The sequence below is a fragment of the Oryza brachyantha genome, chromosome 1 (genome assembly GCF_000231095.2).
Source record: "Oryza brachyantha chromosome 1, ObraRS2, whole genome shotgun sequence".
In the NCBI taxonomy this organism is placed as follows: Eukaryota; Viridiplantae; Streptophyta; class Magnoliopsida; order Poales; family Poaceae; genus Oryza; species Oryza brachyantha.
Genome location: NC_023163.2, coordinates 24,925,745 through 24,939,194, shown reverse-complemented (window position 1 = coordinate 24,939,194; position 13,450 = coordinate 24,925,745). Strand labels below are relative to the sequence as shown.

Sequence of the window (13,450 nt, the reverse complement as noted above, 5' to 3'; positions counted from 1 at the left end):
TTCTGCGCGTCCAAGGTTAGATACCTTAACTTTGTTCAGTTGAGTTCAAATTTGGAGTTTTGAGCAAGGGTAGTACACACATACAGCATCAGAAAACTCTAATTTGGACCATTCAGTTTGATCTCATGAAGCTACTCCCACGATCAGAGGAGATGCAGCGCGGAAATATGGAACGGTACGGTAGAATGATATAGGACGTGTATACCAGCTGTTCTAGCAAAAACCATGAAAATTATGGGCTGCATTTTTTTTCTAGATTATTCATTGTCTTTTATACTCATTTTTTTCGAACCATTTAACAGTAATTTTTAAAAAAGTTTAAGTTTATTGTATCATTTTATAGAATAGAGTTTCAATGTTGTAGGCGGAACTAGAAATTAGCTAAACCTATGGCTCAATTAATAGAATATAAATCGTTTAGATAAATTTAACTAAAACTTAATACATTTCTAATGCATTTTTAAGTTAGACATGAGGCTTAAGCACAAGCTACTCCCCGCCTGATTCCACACCCATGCAGTAGTAGTTAATTTTATCCTTTATAATATTTAGTACTTTCTCTGTTTTTTTAACGCCTCTATTTTTTTAACGCCGTTGACTTTTTATTTACGTTTGACCTTTTGTCTTATTCAAAAATTTTATCCAATATACAAAATTATATATCATATTTAAAAGTTACTGTAGTAATAATCCAAATCATAATATAATAGTAAATAATTATACAAATTTTTGAATACTCAATAATTATATTTTTTTTAATAAAATAAAGGATTAAACATAGATAAAGAGTCAAATGTGTTAAAAAAAATCGGAGGGAGCATGTATTAACAGATCGGACGTATCTTTGCTTAAACAAAATAAGACATCAATATGTGTTTGACTGATGCGACTGCGTAGCAGCTACTCTGGTTTGGACCGTTCATCGCGTATCGGCGTATGCGGTAGCCGCCCGGTGGAGCGAACGAAGTTTAGCAGCGTCGGCGTCGATCCACCTGACCATCTGCACAAGCACACGATTCCAATGTTCGCCAGCTTCGCAGCCCGCCGCCGGTCGGTCGCTTCCGTATCCTCCGCTCCTTTTTTTTTTTTCTATATCATTTCCTCCCCCGATTTGCCGGCTTCGCCTCCTCGGAATGGAACCACGTCTCCTGCACTAATCGATGGCCTCCATATGCACGCCTCGCGCGTAGCGTTCCAACAACAAAAACAAAACAAAAAAATCTCGTCTGGTTGGTATCCTACCCATTCTGTCTTGCACGGTTTATATCAGTAAACACTATTAGTTGTTTGGTTCCACGATTCCGTTCATCATTGCGTCAGGGCTTATGTCTGCGCCTCCACGAACTCTGATTCCCGGTTAGTTTCATCTGCCAGTTTGGGATCTCTTGAGGAGTTGACATTTACGATCGATCGGGACTGGGAGATACCTATTGAGGTGTGACGTTATAGTATACGCGCCGGCTCATGCATCTTTCCGGCACGCGCGCGGCTGAGGATCCCGACGTGGTGGTGCACAATGCCGCACGGTTCCTGGCTCCTGCAGACGTGCTCGCCGTCGGCCGCGCTCGCGTCGCTGGCCGTCGTCACGACTAGCCTGCTGATCCTCGGGTACGCGTCGAGCTCATTCCTCCTCGGCGCGCCGGCGTACGAGTACGACGACGGCACGGACGTCGTCGTCGAGGCGGCGGCGGCGGCCGTGCCGAAGCGGGGGCCGCGGTACCCTCCGGTGCTGGCTTACTACATCTCCGGCGGGCACGGGGACAGCGTCCGGATGACGCGGCTGCTCAAGGCCGTGTATCACCCGAGGAACCGGTACCTGCTGCACCTGGACGCCGGCGCGGGGGCGTACGAGCGGACGAGGCTGGCGGGGTACGCCCGGTCGGAGCGGGCGTTCCTCGAGTACGGGAACGTGCACGTCGTCGGCAAGGGCGACCCCGTCGACGGCCGCGGCGCGTCCGCCGTCGCCGCGGTACTCCGCGGCGCCGCCGTCCTGCTTCCACTGGGACTGGCTCGTCACGCTCGGCGCCTCGGACTACCCACTCGTCACGCCGGACGGAAAGCTCGCTCGACGCTGTCGCGTTATCGTTTGCCTTCTTCTCCAACACGGGGGCGTGTTGATTGTGTTGGTGCAGATCTCCTCTACGCCTTCTCCTCCGTACCGAGGGGGCTCAACTTCATCGACCATAGGGCGGATTCCGACGGCGCACAGGCATAGGCCGTCGTTGTCGACCAGAATCTGCAGCAGAGCACCAACGCCGAGATCTCGTTCTCGTCGGGGCAACGAGCAAAGCCCGACGCGTTCGAGCTCTTCAAAGGTAGGCTTCCGTCATGAATCCACGACCCCCCATTTCTCATACGGATGACGGATGGGTAACGATTTACCGCTGAAACATGCACAGGCGCCCCATGGCCGATCCTGAGCCGGGACTTCATCGAGTACTGCGTGCTGGCGCCGGACAACCTCCCGAGGACGCTGCTGCTGTACTTCAGCAACTCCCTGAGCCCCATGGAGTTCTACTTCCAGACGGTCATAGCCAACTCCGGCCGGTTCAGGAACAGCACCGTCAACCACAGCCTCCGGCACACGGTGGCGCGGGACGGCGGCGGGTACACGGCGGTGGCGCAAGACGCAGGCCAGCAGCCGCCGTTGCGGTACGACGCGATCGTCGGCAGTGGTGCGGCCTTCGCCGGGACATTCAGCGACGACGACGAGGCGCTGCTGCAGAGGGTAGACGAGGAGGTGCTGGGGCGCCCGCTCGACGGCGTCACGCCGGGCGAGTGGTGCGAGGGAGACGGCGAGGAGGCAGCAGGCGAGGAGTGCTCGGTTGGAGGTGACATTGATGTGGTCAGGCACGGCGCCATGGGACGGAGGCTCGCGACCTTGATGGCTGACATCGTCGGGGGCCGGACCGTGTGACCGGTCACCACTCACCACTGCAACAATTAGGCTGCAGCAGAACAGCCTGCGCTGTTGTGCACACCAGTGCCCCAAAATTACTTCTTTATTTCAGGCAAGCTGCCCGGGATTTTTTATATTAAATACACCATTTTAATTATTTAAAAATAAAACCTTCTAAACTTATTTCTAAAACACACATGTCTTGCCACACCAATAGTGCCGCGTCAGTCCCTCCAAGTTAATTTATCACCATCGTTTTTCGCGCGCACGCTATCCGAAAGTTATTTAGAAAAATCATATTAATCTATTTTATATTTTTTAATAATTAATTAATCATGTATTAATTTAGTGCTACGTTTTTCGCGCCGGGGTAAGTTAAGCCATACGATCGCGGCCTAGGACTAGAGTTGCAAGGGTTTGCCACGTCAAAAACACTGCAACACCATTATATTATGACACGTGATGTTATATTGCCATGCCAGCAATATGACATTAAGTAGGGTAGATGTTGGAATAAGTTTTTGAAATGGTTTGTTCTAAAAATAAATATAAAAAGGTGTATTTAATAAAAAAAATCGCTGCCTGGCTGCTGCATCTTATTTATCAATCCAAATGTACAACAGGATCCAAAGGATATTGGATTGGACACAGAATGTATGGCATTGAGTTGAAGAATTAGTGAAAATATACAGAAACACCTTGCTGTGAGACTTCGCAGCTGAAAGCAATCTGGAGAGATTGCTACACTCGATGGTCATAGTGTGTTAAGTCAGCAAAAGTTAGAACGAGGACGAAAATTATGGATAAATATGTCATACATTTAAAGCAAAGAAGACATGATCGCTTCGTTGACTGGGTAAAACAATCGTGTATTTAGGAAGCCTTTTGTTGTTACACATGAAATCGTTTAGTCGTACATGAAAAAAAAAACCAGAAATAGCCAAGAAGTGAAAATTCTGGCTGATTTCGTTCGAGTCCTCTTGCCTAATGGTACCCTAAGGGTACAGTGACATCAAAAGCAAAGGCAAAGCAGACTCATCTATGAAGATTTGCCGATTCAGGTATTCATGGAGCGTACATACTTCAAAATTGGATTATCTTTTGTCTATCTTCCTTGTCCGTAAGTATTTTCCAGCACAGGAACAGGAGGCCCGTAAATTCTATAACAACGATCACTAAGTGAACTCACTAGCCGGGAAACAACTTCCTTGAAGAACATGGATGCAACCTGAAATGAAAAGTTTCAGACTAAGAACTGAGAAATCACAGTATGAATGCGCTTCATGTGCATACCTGACGATATAGTGGTGACTGAAACTTAAAATCAACCAAGAAGTAAAGGTCACATGTTCCAGGAACAGGACCAGGCTTGAACTCCCAAACATTTATCAAATGATCAAAAAGTCCACTTTCAGATGCTGTCGTCTGCAATGGAGTAATACCAGTCAGAAGTAAACCAATGCATCTACTCAAACATGGAAATATGTTGAAAGGTGGAAGTGAGTGATGGATGGTAAATTATATGCCACTTCACCACTTATTCAATACAAATAAAACACAATGTGCAGCAGAAGCTTTAAGCAGAAAGGACAATAAATTTGAGAGATTACTATACTACGCACTTATACATAGTTGCACCATAAGTACATTTTTTCCTAATCAACGCGGTCTTCATGAAATCATCTAGATTGGAGTTATATAAAAGAGTATGAGTATCCTATCCTAGTTAAAATAAAAGATTAATTCCCAACTTTTCGCTTTTTCTTGTGCTTATAAGCCAAAATTTGAATTTTCAACCTTATATTTGGAGTTGATTTTGGGCCTTTTTCACCTAAGTTTATTTTCCAACCTTGGCTTTTAGATCGTAACAATATGTATATAAAAAATATGACCTAGATTGAGAAACGGTACAGTGAAATCATGTGTGCATACACACACTCACCCATGCATCGAATCTATAAATTGTTGCAAGTCAAAATTTTATAAGGTTTCCAGATTCATTCAGCTAGAATCACATTAGTCCCACGTCATAAGAAGATTTTATTCATGCCAGTATTTAAAGAGACAGGTGAATCTATGCAAGAAAACAGCAGCGTGTGACGGTTCCACAATGCAGACAATCTGGTGTTTGGTTTAAGGATGATCTCAGATAAACTAGCTTGCCAATTTGCTATTGACAACTGCAGCTCGTGTTAGCACTAGAACCAACTATTCAGAAAGCAGGCAAAATAAATCAAAATATGACTTTCTGACTGGGTTGATCCAACCAAATATTTTAGTATATCTTCTTGAATTAAGTAATGCAACTGTTACTTTGTGTTTCAGAGATCCTAAGTTTATAATCAACATTGCAAGCAAGTAAATGGTTGTTCACTAAGTCAGCACAGGGCCACAGGTAACATCATATCTGACAAGTTGAAAAAAAATTTGGGCCACATGGTCACATTGAGAAAAAAATGAAGGTGCATCATCGATAGCAGAACCTATGCATGTTTCAAACTTTCAAAGATCGCGGATAATCCTATGATCGACTAAGAAAAGTAAACCACACAATGGTAGTGGCTTTGCAGATAAGTGTGCAGAAATCACATAACTCATGTAGAGGATGTAACGGAACTTAAATAGTGTTGCTTCAAGAATTAATCTGACACTTTCGGAACCATTTTCTTATTCTAGGCATGCTTGTATCATGGTATGTCATAGAACCAATAAGGTAAGGTGATAGTTCCATTATGAAGTTCTCACCTTGATATATTTTGGCTTCTTCATCTCCACATGAGAAACATAACTCTCGACAAGGAACTTGAATCCAATTTCGAGTTCAGCATCAAAGGAACCGTTTTCATGTCGCCTGATAATCCTAGACCTCTGACACCACGGCACAAAATCCTCGTAGAGGTCTACCGCAGCAACCACAGCGAACATCTGCTCCGGCGAGTACCTACGCCCACCAATGCAACAAAATCACCACCAAAAATTTCGACTTGAAGACCATCAGAGAGCAAGAAAAACTGTAAAGCAGCAGGTCCAATCCACCGTACCCCATGACGCGCTTCTCCTCGTATACCTTTGAGAGCACGCTCCCCTCCTCCCCGTCGCCGCAGCCGAGGAACGACCTCGCCTGCGTGCCCGCGCGCCACACCCCACCCGTCCGCTCCGCCTCCCCGCGCGGCGGCCCCGTCGGATCGGCCCACCGTCCGAGCGGCCCGCGGCCGCCGAGCCCGGCCAGCGTGCCCGCGCGCCTGGCATTGGCGGCCTCCTCCCGCTTCCCGCGCAGCCCGCTCTCCGCGCAGCCGCGCCGCAGCAGGGCCATCCCCGCCCTCCTGCGCAGCACGAGCGACCTCGCGCACGGCAGCATCGCGCCCCCCCCGCCCCCGACCCTTCTCCCCGCCGCCGCGCCGGTGAAAACCCTAGATTCGGGCGGGCCGCCGGCGAGCAGAGGCGCCGCTCGGGCTGGCGGCGTCCGCGGAGAAGGCTGTGTGGGGAGGAAAGAGGCGTGGGGGAATGGAGCTTCGGCTGCGGAGGCGAGGCAACCGGGAACTTGGGGGTGGGCGGTCGGGCTCGGGCGGGCTGGCGCGGTTGGTGCCTACGATCTAGCGCGACCAGGAAGAGACGGAGCAGCAGGACGACCCGCTAACCGCGGCACGAGTATCATATGCTGCTGGGAGCCTGCGACGCGTGGGCGGGCTCAACTCTAATAGCGCAGCTAATTTGACACGTCCCGAGACCGAGTCGAGTTCCGAGCGAGCTTTGACTTCCTTGTGTTTTGCTACTGTACTCCGAAAGTGGAAGGATTATAAAGCCAGTTTAGTTTAGATTTATAAGCGCAAGAGTTTTGACTCTATAACATGAGAGGGCAGAGAGAGCTAAACTGTTGATTTTTTTTAAGATAATAGATTATATTAAATCCGGTCTCTACACCTTGTCAGGGTGTACACAGCCAAACCAAAATCACAGTTACGAGTACGTAAGACTCGTCCCGTTACGTGGAAAAAAAGAAAGTTTAACCATTAATTAAGGAAGAATGCAAGGCTACGCTTTAATTCGCCTTCTAAAATTCCATCCATAAGTAGCGTAAAACTATATGACTCGTTTCTCTAAAAGTCTACATATGGCTTGAACTTTCTCTATCATGTCTTCTTTAAGAAGCAAAACTAAAGTCTTGCCCAATGCGTTCTCTGAATATTACATGCAAAAAAGATGCATGATTGTAGCCATTGAAGACCATATCATTCCTAGAGAGCCACACAACCCAATTTAGGATCAAAACCATTCAACCAATTTCCAAACATGTAAGAAATATTGTCTAATTCCAAATGTAAGGTATATCATACTCCAACCATATATAGCTATTATACCATTAACGAAGAGGTGTTGTATCGACTTTTAGAGTTACAGAAGCTACAAAGTAGCCTACCCTTCCATTTTCTTTTAGCTAGGTTATCTTTCGTTAGAATCACTTATTTTTTTAATACCATAGAAATACCTTAATTTTTAACGGAATTCTTAGTTTCTAAATGAAGAACTTCCTGGGTATTACACCTAAGGACAACAATAACTTATACATTGATTTCACGGTAAACAAACCTTCCTTATTGGTTTTCCAAATGAATTCTATCGATGGCTAAACCAGGTTATGATGCACGAAATTTTCTCTTCGTCTTGGAGGTAACTAGAAAACAAAATGCACCTCCAGTTAAATTTGTTTGGTCTATACAATATAATGGAATATGTGATGCCAACCAGATCACAAACATAATCGTGTCTGTAGAGTTGCGCCAAAATCCACGAAGGAACTTTTAAAAAAGGTATGATCGTGATAAATTTACACAATGATTTCAACATGACATGGATGATAAAGGAAAACAATTTTAAAAACACCATCAAATTCTAGTGTGCAAAGAAATAAATACGTGATATGGTAATTGAATCATCGACCCCAACTCAACTTTGGACTGGCTTAAATTTATGGGTATTTATTCCAATTGACCATTTGGGTAATCCTACCTAGGGTGTCTGATTTTTCTTTTAAAAAACAGATCCTGTATTTCATATATTAACACTTGAAAGTTAAGTCGTCCATCTTCTTTCTAAATATAAAAAATCAAATAATTTCTTTAAAACCGTTTGTTTTGTCTGTAGACCACTATAATTTATTATTAATTATATAAACATGCTGCGGCACTTTTTATATTGAGTTAAAAGGAGGAGAGAGTATAAGATAGGGAGAGAAATAGAGACGCGAGAGCAGACGCAGGACATATATATAGAGGGATAAATAGGAGAGGCAACAGAGACCCACATAAAGAGTGATTGGGAGAACACCTGATCTTTTGGGTTTGATCTAGCGGCCGATACAGTATTTTCCAGATCATCAGAGTATGTTTCCTACGTATATCTACACAATTATGTACGTCCTGTTTAGACGTTAATTATTTTCTCAACGAACATATCCTCACACCTCACGGGTCTAAATTGGCTCAAATATAGCGTCTACTTAGAGAGTCTTAGATTCTAATAAGTAGTTGTTTGGTAGTTAGCTTCTAAACATCTGAAATATCTCCTAAAATCAGTTTCTAATTTTTTAGTTTATTTTTCAGAGCTATAAATACAAATTATTAAAAGTTATGAATGGTTAAAGTTGCAGTCGAGAGAAACTCTAAATTTTGAACTGCAGTGCCAACATGTTTCCACAGAGCAGCCCACTTATCATTTACGGGCTTACGGCTCGCAAATCAGTTGGTTTTGGTGCCAATGAATGACCAACATGCCGCGGCCCAAACCATCCGCGTGACCATTTTTTTTGCTGTCTCGGTCTAAATCCCCAATTCCCCATCATTCATCACCTTTTATTAATGGTGCAGTGATCCTCGTTAGTTCAGCTAATTGCTCCAACAAGCTCCAACACTACTCGCAATCTCGCCGCCTCTTTCGTTCTTCCTTTGCCGAACCCATCCCGAGCTCGATCGATCCCCTCTCTCGCGGAGCCGGCGAAGCGGGAGGAGTCGCCCCACGTCCACGGCGATGGCCGAGGAGGCGAAGAGCCTGGAGACGGCCCGGGCCGACCGATCCGTGTGGCTCATGAAGTGCCCGACCGTCGTCTCCCGCGCCTGGCAGGAGGCCGCCACCGCTGCGGCCTCCTCCTCCTCCTCTTCGGACGCCGCCGCTGGCGCCAACCCGAACCCTAATCCCGTTGTTGCCAAGGTCATCGTCTCCCTCGATCCGCTCCGCTCCGAGGAGCAGCAGCTCCAGGCAAGCCGTTAATCCTGCTTCCCTCCCTCCCTCCCCGGTCCCGGCCACGCTGTCCGCTCCTGTTCTGCGTGTGTTGGTGTTGGGCTGATCGATCCGTTCGTGCGGAGGATGGTTTCGTTTTCCATTCTTTCATCTTTAGATTTTTAGGCTATTGCAATGCTTAGGGGCTTAGGGCTTGGGGGTGGCGGATTGATTTGGATTGGGGACATGTTTGATGTGGAACTTTGACTTTTGATCAGATTCCGTGGAAGTCTTGCTGGATTTCACAATTTAATCATAAATTGCCACATGTTGAAATCCAAAGCCAGGCTGAGTAATCGGTGTGGACTGCTTGTTGGATTTCACAATTTAATCATAATTTGCCACATGTTGAAGTCCAAATCCAGGCCGAAGAATCAGTACTTTTAATTTGTGTCTTCAAACGCTAACACTAGACTGTTTCCTTCAGTCTACATTACCTCATCATTGGTTTATTATATCGTGTGCTTCCCTGGCCATGGTGGCTAAATAGTCTTATTGCAGCTTAACATTTGTGAACTCAAGCAATTATAACCATTCACTTGTGAGTCGTGACCCTTGGTGTACATTGTACGCTTGCTGATGCAGAATGCATCGCTTTGATAAATGACGACTACAATTCTTGTGGTTGTTTCTGGTAGAAAGCCCAATGCAATTTGGAGCAGGAACAAACCACTGTTTGAGCCATTGGAACTAAATGAATCTCAAGATTTTTACAAAGTAACTCTAATTAACTTCAAATGCCACATTATGTTTCAGCATAGTTAGGATTACAGCTTTATTGCATCCTTGGCGTTTAGATGTTTGCATACCTTAACAGCAGAAGCTACTGTCTTGGATTTGTATTTTCAGTATTCTTATATAACTGTAGATGTGGATTGATGGCTTCTGTACTTGTACATACCCCGGTACTTGTTTCTTATATGGTGTTAGTGAAATAACAGTTCAAGATGGAGATGGCTCAAAAAGGCAATGGAAATACACCAAAGAGTTACTCTTTGAACATGTTCAAGGATTTTGTGCCAATGTGTGTTTTTTCTGAATCCAACCAGGGTAAGAATGTCAGTCTTTCTCTTTCTTTACGGTGCTTACATGTATTTCTCCTTTTCTGTGTGATACTTTATAGCTAGCATATTCTTACTGTTGGTAATACAGATTTGGAACAGCGTTCAAATATTATACTAAGACGTATTAGTAAGAAATATAGAAGGAATGGGTAAACCACCCGTAACTACATACTCCCCCTGGTTTTTATATTTGATGCATTTGACTTTTGGATTTATGTTTGATCATTCGTCTTATTTAAAATAAAAGTGTAATTATTATTTATTTTGTTATGATTTGTTTTATCATTATAGAAATCTTAAACATGACTTAACAATTCAGAATAAGATGAATGGTCTCTAAAAGTCAACGGCGTCAAACATTAAAAATCAGAGGGTATAGTTGCTGATTAGGCTGCATAATTGGATTGTTTTGGTCATGTGACCACTACTAGGTGGTGAGCAACAGATACATATTGCCTGTTTTTAGAATATCATCTGGGAATTTGTAAAATGTAATTTGCATTCCTACTTTTCTAGACTTTAATTCACCTAACTCATGCAGGATCCAGTGGGGAGGTCATATAGTTGTAGAGCCATAGAGTTCTGACCTTCTGATGTCACTATTATGTGGGGGCAATTGCTTTAGATCAGGTTGATTTTACTGTCGTACATATTGGTTATTGTTGAGCGTTGATGAGATTGAAATCACGTAATCAATATTTTCCTAATACAAATCACCTTTTTTTTTTGTCCTAATACACTATTGAAATTGGATCCTCTCGACATATGAAGAAACTATCTTTTTTCTTTAAGTTTGTGTATTATCTGAAATTCTCATTAGGGCACACTATTGATGTTTCATTCTTAAGTCACACAAATTTATGTTGGAACTTCATACGCTATGTGCACACATTACATAGGGGATTGCATAAAGATTGGTTGGCACAGGATCATGCTATGTTGAATATTCCTTATGTGGGTTGATTCACTCTTCGGTCTTAGCTTCGTGAATTCTGTTACATGGAAGAAGGTTAAGGGCAACAACAATTTTCTCATTCAGTTTTTTTTGGGTGTTATATACCTTGTCAAGTCTTAATGGCATTTTATTATGCTGTATTTTGAAGTCATTGTGGTAATCTCTCATACTACACATGCTAAACCGGGCTTACGAGAACTATGCTTCTGAGATTCATATTTGGATCAGGGAGGTTTTGTGTTGACAGAATTCCTCATCACTTGAGGATAACAAACTGTTTACTCTGTTATCTGAAAAATATAGTATTAACTTATTCCAATCAACTAATCATTACTCCTTTCCTCGTTTCAGGAAAGCTTGCATGTGAAGGGAAAGTTGGGCACAAGTTTGACATGGAACCGCACAGTGATAATCTTGCGAACTATGGGAAGTTATGCCGTGAGAGGACTGAAAAGTCTATGATTAAAAACAGAAAGTTGATGGTGGGAGTTTTTCTTTTGATATTTCTATATGCCTTGTTGGTCTATTTCATAAAGTATTGTTGTACTGATTCACTTATTACTATTGTCTATTTTTAGGTACTTGTGAATGACAATGGAATGAGCATGAGGCCGTTGCCTGGCTTGGTTGGTCTGATGTCGTCTGGTCCAAAAGTAGTATCTTTCTCAATATTTATTTTTCCTAGAAAGAATAGTTTTGCCATTGACAAGTCATTGCTTCTACAAAATGCGAGTTCTATGGAATGCCATCGCGCAAGTGTCTTTCCCTTTTTTGCGATCACCATTAGCGGATCCACTAACCCATGCAAAATGCCCATTTTACCCTTAGAGGTGTAAGGGTAAAATTGACTTTTTTGCATAGTGTGAACTAATGATTAATTGATGGCAATGGCAAAAGGGGGAGAGATACACTTGTGTAATGGCATTTTTTAGAACTCACATCCATCAATGACAATTTGTAGAAATCTCTCACTTGTCAATGGCAAGGCTTAGAATGTCTCTTTTTCCTATATTGGTAGTTTATCGGATCCTGTTAACATAGTATAGTTTCTTTTCCCCTCAACTATCACCTCTTTTGGCACAAACATCTTAACTCTATACTCCCTATATCCTTTTATATAAGGGATTGTAGGTTGTTTTGGACAAATTAAGGATAGCAAAAAAGACTATGTTGCCCCTCATCAATATAGGGTGTGGAGGCTGGTTAGGAGTAAAATGGAGAGAAGTTTATATGGGATGTGATTGATGGGATAAGTAGTAGTGTGAAATCCCTCACATTGTTGGACAGATTTCAAACAATATGATCCCTTGTATAAAAGGACGAAGGGAGTTTTTTGTAAAAAAAAATCTTTCTTTTGTCAATATGGATAATGAAGGGTCTAATCTCTTGCATGTCTGTATTATTCAGCAGAAGGAGAAGAAACCACTACCAGTAAAACCATCAGACATGAAAAGAACGAGAAGGGATCGCAGGGAACTGGAAAATATTTTATTCAAGCTTTTTGAGAGGCAGCCGAATTGGTCACTTAAGAATCTTATGCAAGAAACTGATCAACCAGAGGTAATGTTTCCTCGCGATACTGTAATTTTGCTGAGGGGGAGCATTTGTTAAGAAATGTTGACACCCACTTGTATAACATGATTTGATATCAAAGCCATCTTCTCCAATCTCCCGGCTTGTTTCTGTGCAGCAATTCTTGAAGGAGATACTGAACGACCTGTGTTTCTACAACAAAAGGGGTCCAAATCAAGGGACACATGAACTCAAGCCTGAATACAAGAAATCTACAGAGGACGCTGATGCTACCGCTTCTTGAAGTTTTATCTTGCTTTGGTCTTTGGTCTACTTAAGTCTGTCCTTGACCAATGTGGACTCCGACCGACAAACTTCGTTACTTGCTGCGTGCAAGGAGATCCTAGATACTTCGTTTGTTTCTTGAGAAACATATTTTGTACGCATTAAGCGATACATTATGCCATTGTGGTGTTACTGGCTTCCATATGTCAAACTCAGAGTTCGGATCGAGATGCCCGGCTCCGATAGAATGTAGAAAATTTGTGTGTATATTAGTATTGGTTTTTCTTGGCAAAACTAATAAAGATGATTCTCATGATCAATTAAACACATTGACCTATTGAGCCCATAGTCTTGTTCGCATCTGTCTTTCCCGTGGCTGTTGGTACTTAGCAATTCAAGCTGGGAAACCTTTGTTAATGCCAAAACATCTGTTGAAATTCAAGCTTCTTGTATAAATGGATA

At 43.3% G+C, this 13,450-nt stretch overlaps 3 protein-coding genes across 4 annotated transcripts; 2 read left to right on the top strand and 1 right to left on the bottom strand.

Annotated features, from left to right (window-relative positions):
- Nucleotides 1-936: 936 nt before the first annotated feature.
- Nucleotides 937-2,917, top strand: LOC102705688 (beta-glucuronosyltransferase GlcAT14A). The gene is given in 6 exon segments (XM_040528222.1): nucleotides 937-941; nucleotides 1,321-1,356; nucleotides 1,450-1,995; nucleotides 1,997-2,054; nucleotides 2,132-2,315; nucleotides 2,400-2,917. Coding segments are annotated over 6 exon segments (1,347 nt in total).
- Nucleotides 2,918-3,681: 764 nt separating this feature from the next.
- Nucleotides 3,682-6,473, bottom strand: LOC102705401 (coenzyme Q-binding protein COQ10 homolog, mitochondrial). The gene is made up of 4 exons (XM_006646314.3): nucleotides 5,941-6,473; nucleotides 5,645-5,840; nucleotides 4,193-4,324; nucleotides 3,682-4,127 (listed from the first exon to the last, which is right to left on the bottom strand). Exons 1-4 carry the CDS (start codon nucleotides 6,255-6,257, stop codon nucleotides 4,005-4,007), a joined length of 768 nt encoding a protein of 255 aa, XP_006646377.2. The 5' UTR covers nucleotides 6,258-6,473; the 3' UTR covers nucleotides 3,682-4,004.
- Nucleotides 6,474-8,762: 2,289 nt separating this feature from the next.
- LOC102714415 (transcription initiation factor IIF subunit beta) lies at nucleotides 8,763-13,317 on the top strand. 2 transcript variants are annotated; one of them, XM_006644718.3, is made up of 6 exons: nucleotides 8,763-9,151; nucleotides 10,114-10,222; nucleotides 11,543-11,673; nucleotides 11,770-11,844; nucleotides 12,602-12,751; nucleotides 12,882-13,317. In XM_006644718.3, exons 1-6 carry the CDS (start codon nucleotides 8,924-8,926, stop codon nucleotides 13,005-13,007), a joined length of 819 nt encoding a protein of 272 aa, XP_006644781.1. In that variant the 5' UTR covers nucleotides 8,763-8,923; the 3' UTR covers nucleotides 13,008-13,317. The 2 variants fall into 2 exon arrangements, with proteins under 2 accessions (XP_006644781.1, XP_006644780.1); XM_006644717.3 differs by having other exon boundaries at nucleotides 8,765-9,151; nucleotides 12,599-12,751.
- The last annotated feature ends 133 nt before the right edge of the window (nucleotides 13,318-13,450 follow it).

Bases quoted from the DNA above. Each gene is read 5' to 3' on its own strand.
- LOC102714415 (XM_006644717.3), top strand. From the start codon at position 8,924: ATGGCCGAGGAGGCGAAGAGCCTGGAGACGGCCCGGGCCGACCGATCC. The intron at 11,674-11,769 runs GTGGGAGTTTTT...GTCTATTTTTAG, and splicing joins TTAAAAACAGAAAGTTGATG to GTACTTGTGAATGACAATGG. The intron at 12,752-12,881 runs GTAATGTTTCCT...GTTTCTGTGCAG, and splicing joins AAGAAACTGATCAACCAGAG to CAATTCTTGAAGGAGATACT.
- LOC102705401 (XM_006646314.3), bottom strand. From the start codon at position 6,257: ATGCTGCCGTGCGCGAGGTCGCTCGTGCTGCGCAGGAGGGCGGGGATG. The intron at 5,841-5,940 runs GTACGGTGGATT...TGGTGGGCGTAG, and splicing joins GAGGAGAAGCGCGTCATGGG to GTACTCGCCGGAGCAGATGT. The intron at 4,128-4,192 runs GTATGCACATGA...TTTTCATTTCAG, and splicing joins AGTCACCACTATATCGTCAG to GTTGCATCCATGTTCTTCAA.